The 13,064-nt window shown below is 40.7% G+C and overlaps 1 protein-coding gene across 1 annotated transcript in view; it reads right to left on the reverse strand.

Annotated features, from left to right (window-relative positions):
- Positions 1-10,630, reverse strand: part of PDE11A (phosphodiesterase 11A) — a 455,494-nt gene extending 444,864 nt beyond the window's left edge. The window contains exon 1 of the mRNA XM_073019839.1: positions 9,106-10,630. Coding sequence (XP_072875940.1) covers positions 9,106-10,017 — 912 coding nt within the window. The 5' untranslated portion in view covers positions 10,018-10,630. The remainder of the gene's footprint in view (positions 1-9,105) is intronic.
- Positions 10,631-13,064: the final 2,434 nt, after the last annotated feature.

Genomic DNA, 13,064 nt, shown 5'->3' on the forward strand with positions numbered 1-13,064 from the left:
CATAAAGGTGGCTATTAGAGAGAGGGGATTAGAGCTTCACTTTTCCAGAGGACTTTATTCAGAAAAGAACAAAAATCTGGGCTTGTTTCTTTAGCAGCCCTGGATAATCTTTCCCACAGTGTCCCAAGCCTGTAATTCTTAATGCCATTACAGCTGTTATTAAAACTTTAAATATGTAATCATGCATATTAAGTTGCCAAATACCCATAAGAACTGTTAGCTCATTAAACTGTGCACAGCCATTTAAATGAAAAAGGAGTATCATCTAATTTTTTAATTGAAAAATGTAAAGGTTGAAACATTCTGGTAATCTGATAAAGTAGTACATGCAACATAAATGCAAAAAAGATAATGCTAGTGTTAAAAGTATCATCATTTCCAAACACAAAAACATAAAGAAAGTCTATCTGTTGTATAAGGAATCAACACATCTAAAATAAAATTGTCATAGATATACTTGCCTACTTTGATTACAAGCATGAGATTTAGTATTCATTTATTCTTTAATGCCAGCAGCTAGAATTGATTTAGTTTACAAGTGCTTGAGCCAAATATCATCTTTTTAAAAATTTTTTAATATTTTGACAATAAAACAACAAATCATCAACTTGGAGATTTCATATGGGGATTTATTTCACAGAGACCCAATGTATACTTTTGAAATTGCATTTTGTACTAGAAAAATAGGCATGTTGATCAATTGTATCAAGAAATTTAACATATCTGTGTTTATCAAAGGTAGAATATTTATTACGGCCTCTTAATCCTGACAGCATAATATTCATTTAAAGCATTTGATCTCTTTACATTTTAATCATTTCTTGTGTTTAAGGGATTATGTATGTGTGGTACTGTGTTAAAAAGTACCTGGGATTTGTTTTAATGGGGTATGGTAAAGTAAACACAGAAATGACTGTCATGAAGAAAGCTCATACTCACAGACCCTAGAAACAGGAGGCACGGCACACTGTGCAGGGCCACACAGGCAAGGGCCAGGGTCAGTCCGAAGGCAGAAGTTGGGGCAGAGCATGGCACAGAACCTTTACTAGGGTCTTCAGGGAAGGATGGTTGAGACAGGGTATACCTACCCTGAGTATACTAAGTAAGTTTAGGATTGGCTAGTTTGAATAATTTTGGCAAACTATGGGCTATAGGAGTGGTCTTTAGTTGGGTACTTGGCCCTGGGTGATTTAGGGCAAGGAGAATATTGTCTGGGTGTATGAGAGTTTGATAAAGGACATAGTTAGGGGAGTGGGCTCTGGATAGGCTGATTTATATATATCAAAGGTACCCTCAAAAGGGAGTTCTTCACCCTCTATAGAAATTAGCTAGCCCTGGGAGGGGTAGTCTCTCCAGGGTCGTAGGCCTCAAATGCTAGAACATCAAGAATAAAGAAAATTTGGAAATATAGTCAATACAGGTACTACTACATTTTAGATCAAAACTCTCCTATTATGTTCAAAGTCCTTTCCAAAGACAACACTGTGAATAAAGCCTTCTGGACTGTGTATTTTAAAACATTCATAAGGCCTTACATTTCTGACTTTATCCATTTGAAAATGCTATTCCATTATCTCATTGCAATCTAATGATTAGATTTGATGATTAGAGGCTTACAAAATACTATGGGGCAGACATGTCTGAACATATTATCCCTATATTACAGCTAAAAAACTAAGGCAGAAATGGGAATAGAACCACAATTCCTGATTGTAAGTCTAGAGCATATTCTGTCACACTCTGATGCCTTTTACTGTTTAACAATGGTATTAGTAACCTAAGAATTCAATTGTCAGGCAAATGGATTTAACGAGGTTGTACAGAGAGCAAGTTCCACAAACTAGACCAAAGTCACCTCTTCTCTGTCAGTGTGTTTGGCCAAGGTTACCTTTTATGGAGTGTCTTTGGGGATGCAGAATTTCATGAATAAACAGAATAACTTGAAGAGAATAAGCGAGTCAGCTCCCTCACTTACCAATGGAGTCACTTTAAGCAAATTACTTAAACTGTCCAAGCCTCGGTTTCTCCTTTTATAAAATGGGGGTGGTCATAGTCACCTCAGGGGATTTTTGAGAGGATTAAAAGAGACAAAGCTTGCTAATGAGCTGTCTGACTCAGAGTTAGTACTCCATAGATGAAGTTACTATTCATCCACAGTGAAGCTTCCCTCTACCTTCAGTTATTATGTTAAAAAAAAAAAAAAAAGTAGACACCCTGCTGGGCTCAGTGGCACACATTTATAGTCCCAGCTACTCATGTGGCTAAGGTGGGAGGATCACTTGAGCCCAGGAGTTTTAATTCAGCCTGGGCAACATAGTAAGATCGTGTCTCTAAAAAAAAAGAAAAAAATAGACACCCTAAAGAGGTATCTCATAGGTTTCCCCTTTTTTTTCCCTTCAGGTAAAGAAGATTTCTTGTCCTGAATTTGCAACAGCCTTTAAGCTATATTTTACGATAGGAAACATAATTTGTTATTAATATGTGAAACCACTGTTCAGTCAAAACCAACCAATTAATAAAAAAAAAATCCTCAGGAATTATAGAAAGTATATTTTTTAATGCCAGAAAACCTTTACTATTTTAAACCAAATAAATAAATAAATATAGCCTCAATGCCTATAAATGACCAGGAACTGAAACTTCTCCTAAAATATTAGTGACTTAACGCACTCTTTTATGATTAAACTGCCTTTATCTGATTCAAATTTCACTTTCCAAAAGAATGTGGCTATATTGCAAAATACTACCCTTAAAATAAGCAGCAAGCAATGTACCTCAAGGATCTTGTTGACTTTCCTATAAAACAACTCAAAGCTGTTTCAGAGGAAAGTTTGTATGACTCTTCAACGCTGTATTCAACATGAAATCCTAACTTCCCAATTAAGCCAGCATTGTCAATAAACAGGTGACCCAAACCTCATGAACCAAAATAAATTGGTCAGATTAGTAAACATTTAGCTTATGGGTTGGGAAAAAAATTTAGTTAACCTTAAATTACCTTTTCATGATTCTGTAGGAACTGTGCCTTTCTGTAATCAATCCTCATGTACAAAGCGGTAAATGCAATTTGTCCTTGTGTTTATCACAATCATGTGTCTGTCAGGAAGAGAGGCTGAAATAGCAGAGTTTCCTACTTCAAACACAAAATCACCTCTGGTTCAGGGCTAGTGAACATGTTTGTGGACTTGGGGGAATTTTTTTAAACACTGTGCAAAGCTGGAATAAGATTTCATGAAACTCCTTTTTTATATTATCAGTGTTGGAGTAGGATCAACATCTGCCTTTTTAGACAAATCTCAGCAACTCAATCACATGAGTGTAGTCCATATCTATCAGCACTGGCTCATCAGGGAATGAAGCACTCTCATCGCTGAATTTTCTAGACACCTAAAATTAATTCCTTCTGAGGCAAACACTTTCAATGTGATTATTTCAATGGAGATTATTCCAAAAAGAAAACTGAAATTCAATGAAGTATTAAATATCGTTATTCATATTATTAGAAAATACATATAATAAATATATATCAGCATATTACAATGCATTCTTAAATACAACTTTATGTATATTTTTGGGGTTGTTTTCCAACTCCTCTCTTTAAGGATAAGGCACTCAGCTCTCCCTTCTCATATCATGAGAAGGCAAGCAGGTTCTAAATGAGCAAAGATGGAGAAGTAGTAGTCCTGGCAGAAAGTATGCAAAATACAGGAATATAAAAGCACTATCTGGGCATTGAAAACAGCCTGTAGTTTAATTAGGATGGTGCTGAGGCCACATGAAGGGCTGCAGTAGACAAGGCTGGATTAAGATTGAACTTCTCTACCTTTGACTCCATATGACTCAGATTCAGGGCCCGTTTCATGAGCATGTGACCAGTGCAGTGGCTGAAAGACCCCTGCTTGAGGTTTAATGCTATGCTGTGTGAGATTGTTAATACTTTTTATCACTGAATTTGTGCTTTGTAAGCAAAGTCCAACGGAACAATGGAGTATGAGCCCCAGAGTCCAGAACCTTGGTTCACATACAGTCTCCCCTCCCACTGCCTGCCCAGAACTGGTTTTTGGCCACCTGATCCCTGCTCCTTGGTGTCCCAGGCCCCATTCATCCTCCCCAGTCTCATGCCTGCCCTTAGCAACCAGGTCACATGGGTCGAGGAAGAGGCCCACAGCCCATGCCTGCCATTGCACTCTGCTCTTAGATGGGGTGTGGGGAGAGTGCAGAGAAGGGCAGGTGCATGCCCCACACCTTCTCAGGGAAGAGAAAGGATGTGGCCCTCCTCACCCAGAGCTGGCAGCAGCATGGCACCTCTGGCAGGCAATTCAGTGGGGGCCCCTTGCCCACCCTCAATCCAGGTACTGAGAATGCCCCAGCCTGGAGGTTGCAATCCCTTCAGACTCTCAGACAGGAGGTTGCTATGAACGGGGGGACAGACTCTTGGGAAGTGGGGACTGACTTCTTTAACCCCGGCCAGAGTCTTGCTTTATCATCTTGCACTAGGCTCCACAAATTATGTAGCTGGACCTACTGAGAATCTTCCCCTTAACCCAGCTTCTCTCCCTCTTCTGGATAAAGGCATCACACTTCCTCCTATCTCCTGGGTTTAGAATCTGAGTCATCATTGCCCTCCCTCCCTGCTTTCCCAAATCCACACCCGCAGGCCACTTCCCATCTGTCTCCTTCTGCCCATTCCCACTGTTCCTGCTTGAGTTTAATTGTTCATCATGGCTCCACCAGACCATGACAGTAGACTCCTAATTATTTCCACAGCTTTGAGCCTCTCCTTGTTCAATCCCTTCAGCTACTGCCACCAGGTTACCCAAAACACCACTTTGATCATGCTAAGATGTTTTTAATGGCTCCCTGTGGCCTACTCTTGGTGAAGTTTGAACTCTTTAGCTACGTGTTCAAAGCCCTTCCTTCTTTTGTCCTCACCTTACTTTTGCAAATCATTCTATGACAACAGAATGTCATAGATATGCAATATGCAATATTTTGGCCAAATTAAACTACTCACTCTCCCTTATACCTATTTGGTGCTTGGTCATCACTGTGTCTCCGTTGAAGCTATTTTGTTGGACTTGGATCACTTCTCCCTACTCCACAACTATCTCTAACTGGAAAATCTAATCCTATTTATAGCTCAAATGGTGCCTCTTCCAAGAAGTCTTTCATTATGAGCCCAGTCACAAAGTGACTCCATACTCATCCAAGACTAACATCATTTAGTTTGTACAGCTTGGTACCAGTTTTTTGTGGACAGCACATGGCTCTCTACTGTACACCCTTGGAGAGCAGAAGTATATCCTGTCCTTTGTACACCCATAGGTCCTCTACCCAAGGCCTTGGGGATAATGGGCTCTCTCTGTGCATGTTTGTTGGAACTAATGAATAAACAAAGTTGTTGTGTAAACAGATCTTCTGAAAGGCAGGCGCACCTGTAACCCTTCAGTGTCATCCCCTTTCCTCCTCTCAGTTCATCTAACAAAACATCCTGCTGCTTTTCACACTCAAGCCCATCAAACACCTGTATTATCATTATCAACACTGACAAAAATTCACCTCACGATTTTTATGAATGTTTAAAGTGCTATATTCTGAATGCTTAGAATAATCTCAAAGAGAACACCTGTTACTTGAATGCTCTTATTTTCAACCTCTTGAGGGCAATTTTTTCATTACTATATTAATGTGGGCTGTTAAATAACTTATAACTATCTGGGAGAAAGGTAAACTGCAGTCACTATGATCTGGACTGGATACCTAAAAATGAATGGTTTTTTTTCCACTTACAATTTATTTTTTTCCTAATTTCAAGTCTGTCTTTTAGGACTAATTGAGAAGAGTAATGCAAAATAATGAAATAAACTGAAGGATTTTGGGTTGTCAGAATTTCTATTCAATTTTAGCCTTTCATTAAATATTCTACCCTTGACTCCAGAATGCCATGCTTATCATCATAATTTTGTCTCTTCAATGCCTTTCTCTTGCCCATTCTCTTGCCCATATTAGGAACTCCCAAGAGTATCACCAATGTAATTATCAAATGATTAAATTTGGAAACTCTGTGTGATTAAAAAAAAAAAAAAAAATTCTTACCTCCTGAAGAAAAAATACACTGTCTGAAGCTGAGCAAGAAACACCTTAAAAATATAGTAGTTAACAAAGAATCAGGAAGGATGGTTACATATTTAAATAGAAACTTCAAGATGCTTGCATATATGGTACAAATTAAAACATCATGAAAAAAGAACATGTATTTGGAAAGTTGTCAGTTTCATTAAGAGACATCTGTAACACCAGGAAATGGAAAGGATGGAGGAAAATGCTAGAACTGGGGAAGGATGCAACATTCTTCCCTATGACAACCCTATAAAAAGTTTATATTGCATGTCTTACTAAGAGGAACAAAGTGCAGAACTTTTGATAGGCTAGGATATGGTATTACCAACCACATTTAGGGACATTTTAAGTAGAGAATGGAAGGATAGATATTTTCATGTTCCTTGAATGTAAACCTGGTTCTAAAATACTTAATTTAAGGGTGGAGCATGGAAAAGATTAAGCTGGTCAAAACATGCTGACTTCACATCTCAGTTCCAGATAAGGAGAAAAACAATGGAAAATAAGGTAAACAGAAAGAAAAAGAATATTAGCAAACTAGATATCATCGTTATCTTCATAAACTGTTACCATTTCCTGGGTAATTACCATGTACCAGATATTACTTTAAGGGGCTTTGACATAATATCTCATTTTATTGAGATAAACAAAAATAATCTTTGCTAGGTAGATATTATCGTCCCCATTTTATGGATGAGGAAATTGAGGCTGTGAGAGATTAAGAAATTCTCCCAAGGTCACACCATTGATGACTGTAGTGCACCATAATAAAGAAAAAAAAAAGTAGCTTTATCAAAGAGTAGCATAAGTAAAATGAAGAAAACTACACCAAGTTAAAAATACAGAGATACATAAAAAAAGCCAATGGAAAAAGAAAAGAGAAACTTTCTAACCAGTTAGAAATGAAAGCAAGGTAAACCAAGGGTAAATTCCCAACCCATATAGCACCTTTCCCCTATCTGCCTTTCGCCAGGCCTCCCAACATCCCAGTCCCCTTTTGCAGCCATCATTACTATTCTGGGGGGAAAAGAAAAACAAATAAACAAACAAACAAACAAAAAAACTCCTCTTTCCCAATGTCAGCTTCCAAAAATATTAAGACACTCAGCAGAGTAAGGGTAGAGCCCACAGGAAGTAGCAGCTGCTGAAAACCTGCTTTCGCCTGCCTGTGATGACACCTACAGCCACAATTCTAGACAGCAGCAAGACAAGTTAACTGTTGAAGAGACTTGAGAATTATGCTCTTAAAGAAAGGACAGTATGAAATAAAAGTTAGGGCCTGAATGAGGACATTAAGAAACAAAAGCTACAGAAAAGGGGGAAAATCAATTGGGGATGAATTTTAAAAGTAAGGGCAATAAAGAGAAAAGGCTGCAACCTCAGGCTAGAGTAAGTATCATTGAACTAGGAAGGGATTTTTCTTTAGCCCAAGCATAAAATAAGGATGTGGAAAAAAAATTGGAAAGAAGAAAATTTGTGATTGTTTTATTTCTCTAGAAATATAATTTGTGACAAAATGTTTATATATAATCTTCAATATATGAATTATTAAATGCTTGTATTTCTTCTCATAGCTTTCTAGGATTGCAGAGAAATAAACACTTGTTGAAAACCATTCATTGTTGCTTCACCTACACCTTTTAAAGTTTTCAAGAAAGATAAAATGAAAAATGCACTTAGTCTACAATAAAAGGTTAACAAAAATGGTATTTTGACAAACATCCTTTAATATTAAAGTGTTAGGTTGGCAGACATCCCACAAAAATATGAAACTTGGCTTTAGTACAAGTTAGTCAATTTTCTATGTAAAATTGTCAATTTTCAGATGAAATAGATAAAATTTTACCTTTAGTGTCCTTCCCACTCTTTTTGCTATTCTCAGCAACAGCAACTAAACCCCAGAGAAACATGTAGCTCCCTGAGACCACTGAAAGAAGTACTTACTAGATGACTATAAAACTTTCCTAACCAAGGATGAGAACTTTTAATTCTTACGAACCCTGAAGAAGTCTCATAGAAAATAACATCCAGTTTCATCACATTCAGTAAATAAATACTGAAGAAATTAGAACGGACTGGTTTTCAGATCCAGCATCTAATATCAAGTTCAAAATGCTGTGAAAATGAAAGGCTCAGAAAACCCAGATGAGAGCATGTTGGGTTTCCTTTTCCACTTGAAACTAACATGTTTACTCTGCTGATGGCTTTGGAGTTGCTAAACAATTATCAATATTTTTTGTTTGTTTCGTAAATTAAAAACCTACTTGCTCAGTCCTATCAAAGCTGACTACAGAAAATGCTACATTCAAGCCTAAAGATAACTAGCCCCTCTATCTGTCCAATCTTCCTAATCTCAACAACAGAAACAGTTAAAATAGATAATAAGAAGGCACAAATGGGTCACAGGACCATTTTCCCCCTGACATTCCTCTTCTCTTCCTCTTTTCCCTACCTTACAACCTGTGCAACTCTAATCTAAAGAAGGGAACAGGGAAGTAGTTAAGCACTTTGTTGCCTTTCCAATACTGAATTAGAGAATGAAAATGCATTATGGTCTCCAAAAGACATCAAAGACACCAAAATGCCCATCTTAACACTGGAATTCTGGAGCACACATCTTTTTCTAGCAACTCACAAACGCATACTAAAACCACACATTGATATCTTAAAGAGAGGAGGAAGGAGCTGTGGATGCCAGATCAGCCAAAGTGTCAAAGTGTTAAAGACAAAGTGTCTTGACAGAGAAACACGTGGTGTTATTGGGTGATATATGAATTTCCCACAAGCCATTGGGTGTTAAGAAAGGACCAACACATCAAAGATGCTGTAGGAACATTCTAACTACTTTAAACTCAGGAATTTAAATAGCAAGATTTGTATTGTTAAGAGCCTAAATTAATGTGTTCCTGGATGCCAGAGGATAACCGAAAGCTTATCTCCCAAGCCCATGGGGTTCTGGGAGAAGGGGACAATGCAAAGTCCTACCTGGTAGGCATCAGGAATGTTGACCGTTTCTCCATGCTCCCCGACATAGCCAATGATGCCTTTGCCCCAGGGGACCTGCACCTCATTTGAGTTCTCTGTGCTGCTGCAAGGCAGCAGAGGGGTTCCTGCATGCACATCAAAGAATTTGGAGACCAAGCTCTTCTTGCCAGCAGCTGCCCTTTCCACCAGGAAAAGAGAGCAGCGGTCAGCGTCCACCATAAGGCAGACAAAGATGAGAATCTTGTAGCTCAGGCTGGTGAGGTCAAGGTCATTGGAGATATCTTTGACCAATTCCAGAAAGAACTGACGCTCATTATGCTTTTTCAGGTGGCACTTGTAGTCGATGGCTGTAGGAGGATACTGAGGCAGATTCACTCTCGATTCCAGCAGCGCACTGAGAATATGGGCTGTGGTGGGGGGCAGGGAGCTGGCCTTCCGGAGAAGTGCCCTCCGTCGTACACTGCTCAGGGGTTCCTGAGCCCGGGAGGTCGCCTGTTCATCGTAAGTCCTGTTCACGTGGATGGCCTTGGAGCGGGCAAAACTCTTCCTTAGCTCTTTCTGAGAAGCTCTCCGCTGCAGGTTCCCATCGCCCCTGCTGCCACTGGCCCAGCTGGGACTCAAGGGAACCCCACCACAGTCCCCGCCACCGGGAAGAGGCTGGCTATGGGCAGAGCCATTTGGTTCAATGCCACTACCAATGCTGCTGCCACCTTTGCAGGTGCTGTGAGCCAAGCTGCTGGTACCAGCCAAAGAGGGCCTTGGACCTAAAGCCCCCTGACCCTGACTATGCCTCTGCAGCCACTTTTCAACCATCTCCTGCTTCCCCTTCCGCATCAAGTAATCTTCAAACAACTCTGGGTGCCTGTCCAGGAAAGTTTCCACCTCCCCAAAGTCCAGGCGGGAGGCTGCCATGGTCCCAGACAGCTTTCCTTGCCTGTCCACACGTAGACCAAATGTTTTCCCGCCCCGAGGCCTCTAGCTGTTCCTGCACATGTTCACCCCCACCAGTATTCCCAGTTCGGTGCCACCTCCCCTGGAGATTATTCCCAGCAGCGGAATCTGGGAGGTGCCCCTTCCTTCTCTGGCTCAGAGTGGCTGGCACCGACCCCACCCCCTGGTCCTGCTACTCCTGCTCCGCACAGGTGCCCAGCACTGAGCTGCCGCCGCTGCCCCGGCTCCTGTTCTGGAAACCGTAGCTATCGCTGCTCCTGTTCTGGCTGCCGCCGCTGCTGCTGGAACTGCTGCTGTAACCGGATGAGTGGACCACTGTGACAGGGAGGTAGAGCAGGACACGCCCCTGAGTGAGGCACAGAGCCTGGAGGAAGGAGAGAAGAGGAGGGAGCCGCGGAAGCCAGACCAGCCAAAGTCCACGGCCAGGCGGCCGGCGGTTCCTGGAAGAGTCTCTGAACGGCCAGAATCGGCGCCTGGGTACACGACTCCTGATTGGAACACGATTAGAAGAGGGAAACGCACCTTGTTCCTTCCCCGCTTTCTTGCTCCCTTACCTCCCCAAACCTTCCCTACTCACCGCCCCTTAATCCGTTAGCGTTTCGAGGAGGCCCAGCGGGAACCCAGTGGGAGTCCGAGATAGAAGTGTTGATGTTTTGCAGAGATCTGAACACGGACGCGGACTCCGAGGAATCGAGGGTGTCGTTCACCCTCAGAGACAGGCAGGGTTATTTTTCTGGGATGTGACTGTGGATTGTTGGTTCCCAGGATTCCTGGGACTTGCTCACTAACACTGCCCAGCGCCTTGTGGGTGCTCAGTAAATATTAATGGAATTGCATTTCCCTGAAAATAGCAAATAAAGTTTCCTATGTGAGCAATTCATGACTTTAACCAAATTCATGCACCTGGGGCAGGGGTAGATTACATAGAGAAAGGGTGTAAAACAGTACAGAAAAAGAGTTTACCAGGTAGAGGAAGCAAGTGCTAAAGAGTTTGGGGTATTTAATAAACAGCAGGGAGACCAGCTAGGAGACAGTAAACCAAGCATAGAATCCTGGTAATTTGGAGCAGCTGGCTTCCAAGAAGGTGAGTGGTTATCAAGATTTAAAAAGAAAAAAAAAAAAAATGTTTAGCATAGTGCCTGGCACATAAAAAGTGCTCAGTAAATGTTAGCTGTTGTATTACTTTTGTTATTATTATTATTCTAAGGTGACGGTGTATGGAAACTTCACTGCATGTAGCCATGCCTCTGGTCACTTGAGTGATCTATCAGTAAAGACGGTTAGTGATACGTTGAAACTGGCTTGTAAGGACTCACAAGCACCTAGTTTAAAATCTCTTTCCAATTCTGTGTTCAGTCACATCATGGAGCTTGCAATCAGTCACAATGGGAATGTTTACACCATGGAAATCAGCAAATGTTATGTGTCAGGGTTTTTTTTGTTTGTTTTTATGGACTGCTAATTGTTAAACACTTACCGATATGCAGTGGAAATAATCCAAATGTCCATCAGTTGAGGAACAGACAAATAAAATGTGTTATCTCCATACAGTGGAATATTATTCAATCATAAAATGGAATGAAGCACTGATACATGCTACTACTTGAATGAAGCTTAAAAACCTCATGCAAAGTGAAAGAAGCCACTCACAAATGACCACATATTATAAAATTTCATTTATAGGAAATGTCCAGAACAGGCAAATCCATACAGACAGAAAGTAGATTACTTTCTAGATGGAGAGGAAGTAGGTGACTGCTAATGTGTGTGAGTTTTTTTGGGGGGGTTGGGGGTTAATAAAATGTTCTAAATTGATTATGTTAATAGTTGCACAATCTGAATATGCTGAAATTTAATGAACTGTACATTTAATTGAATGAACTGTATGGTACGTAAGTTATATTTCAATAAAACTGTTACAAGACAACAACAAAACACATTTACTACCCTGAGACTGGTTATAATACAGCAGCAGCGTTGTGCATGGAGACAAGAAAAGCACTGAGTAGAGATCTGATGAAAATGAAGCAATGAGCTTCTCAGGGAAGGGAGAGAAGTAGATCAACCCTGGGCTTCCTAGAAACAGAAAGTTTAATAAAGACACTTCCTTAATTCCATCTTCCAGGTATTCATTATACAAGCAGTTGTTTGGCATTTACCATGTTCCAGGCTCTGGGGACAAAAGAAGACCAAGACAAAACCTGTGCTTTTTACTAAAGATCTCCGTCTACAGTACCAAGAGAAGTGAGAGTAGAGAAGAATACTGGGAAGGATGGGGAAAGCAATAGAAGAGAAATCCGAAAAAGTGAATTCAACATTTTGAGCTTGGTTTTGAATCGGCTGTAGCCATGTTCCCTGCTTGGTATGTGAGGTCACTAAAGGAGTTAATGGTTGGGGAAGAAAATGAGAAAGTGACAGACAGCACACAGAAGATAGTCCAGAGGGCTGTAATGGAGGGCTGATAACAAGATTTGTGTTGGTGTGGCCACACTGCCATTGATCTTCACTCTCAATCTGCAGAATAGTATGTGTATTAGTCATACTCCCAACAGGAAACAGAGCACATTCTAATTAAATTCCAAGAAGGTTGATTTACAAAGGAACAAATTACAAAAGTGAAATATAGGTAAACCACAGAAATAGTGAAGAAACCTGGTACTCATAGCAGTAGAGAAGTTACCACCCCTAGACATGAGGGGAAGAGGAGGAAAAAGTTACTAGGACTTGGAAGCAAAGAGGATTGGATAGTTACTACTGCCTTGAGGGGAGCAGTGACAGCCCATCAAAAGGCATCAACAGGTCAGGCACGGTGGCTCATGCCTGTCATCTCAGCATTTTGGGAGGCCGAGGCAGGCGGATCACTTGGGGTCAAGAGTTCGAGACCAGCCTGCCCAACATGGCAAAACCCTGTCTCTACTAAAAATACAAAAATTAACCTGGAATGGTAGCATGCACCTGTAATCCCAGCTACTCAGGAAGCTGAAACAGGAGAATCGCTTGAACCTGGG

The sequence above is a fragment of the Chlorocebus sabaeus genome, chromosome 10 (assembly GCF_047675955.1).
Source record: "Chlorocebus sabaeus isolate Y175 chromosome 10, mChlSab1.0.hap1, whole genome shotgun sequence".
Lineage (NCBI taxonomy): Eukaryota > Metazoa > Chordata > Mammalia > Primates > Cercopithecidae > Chlorocebus > Chlorocebus sabaeus.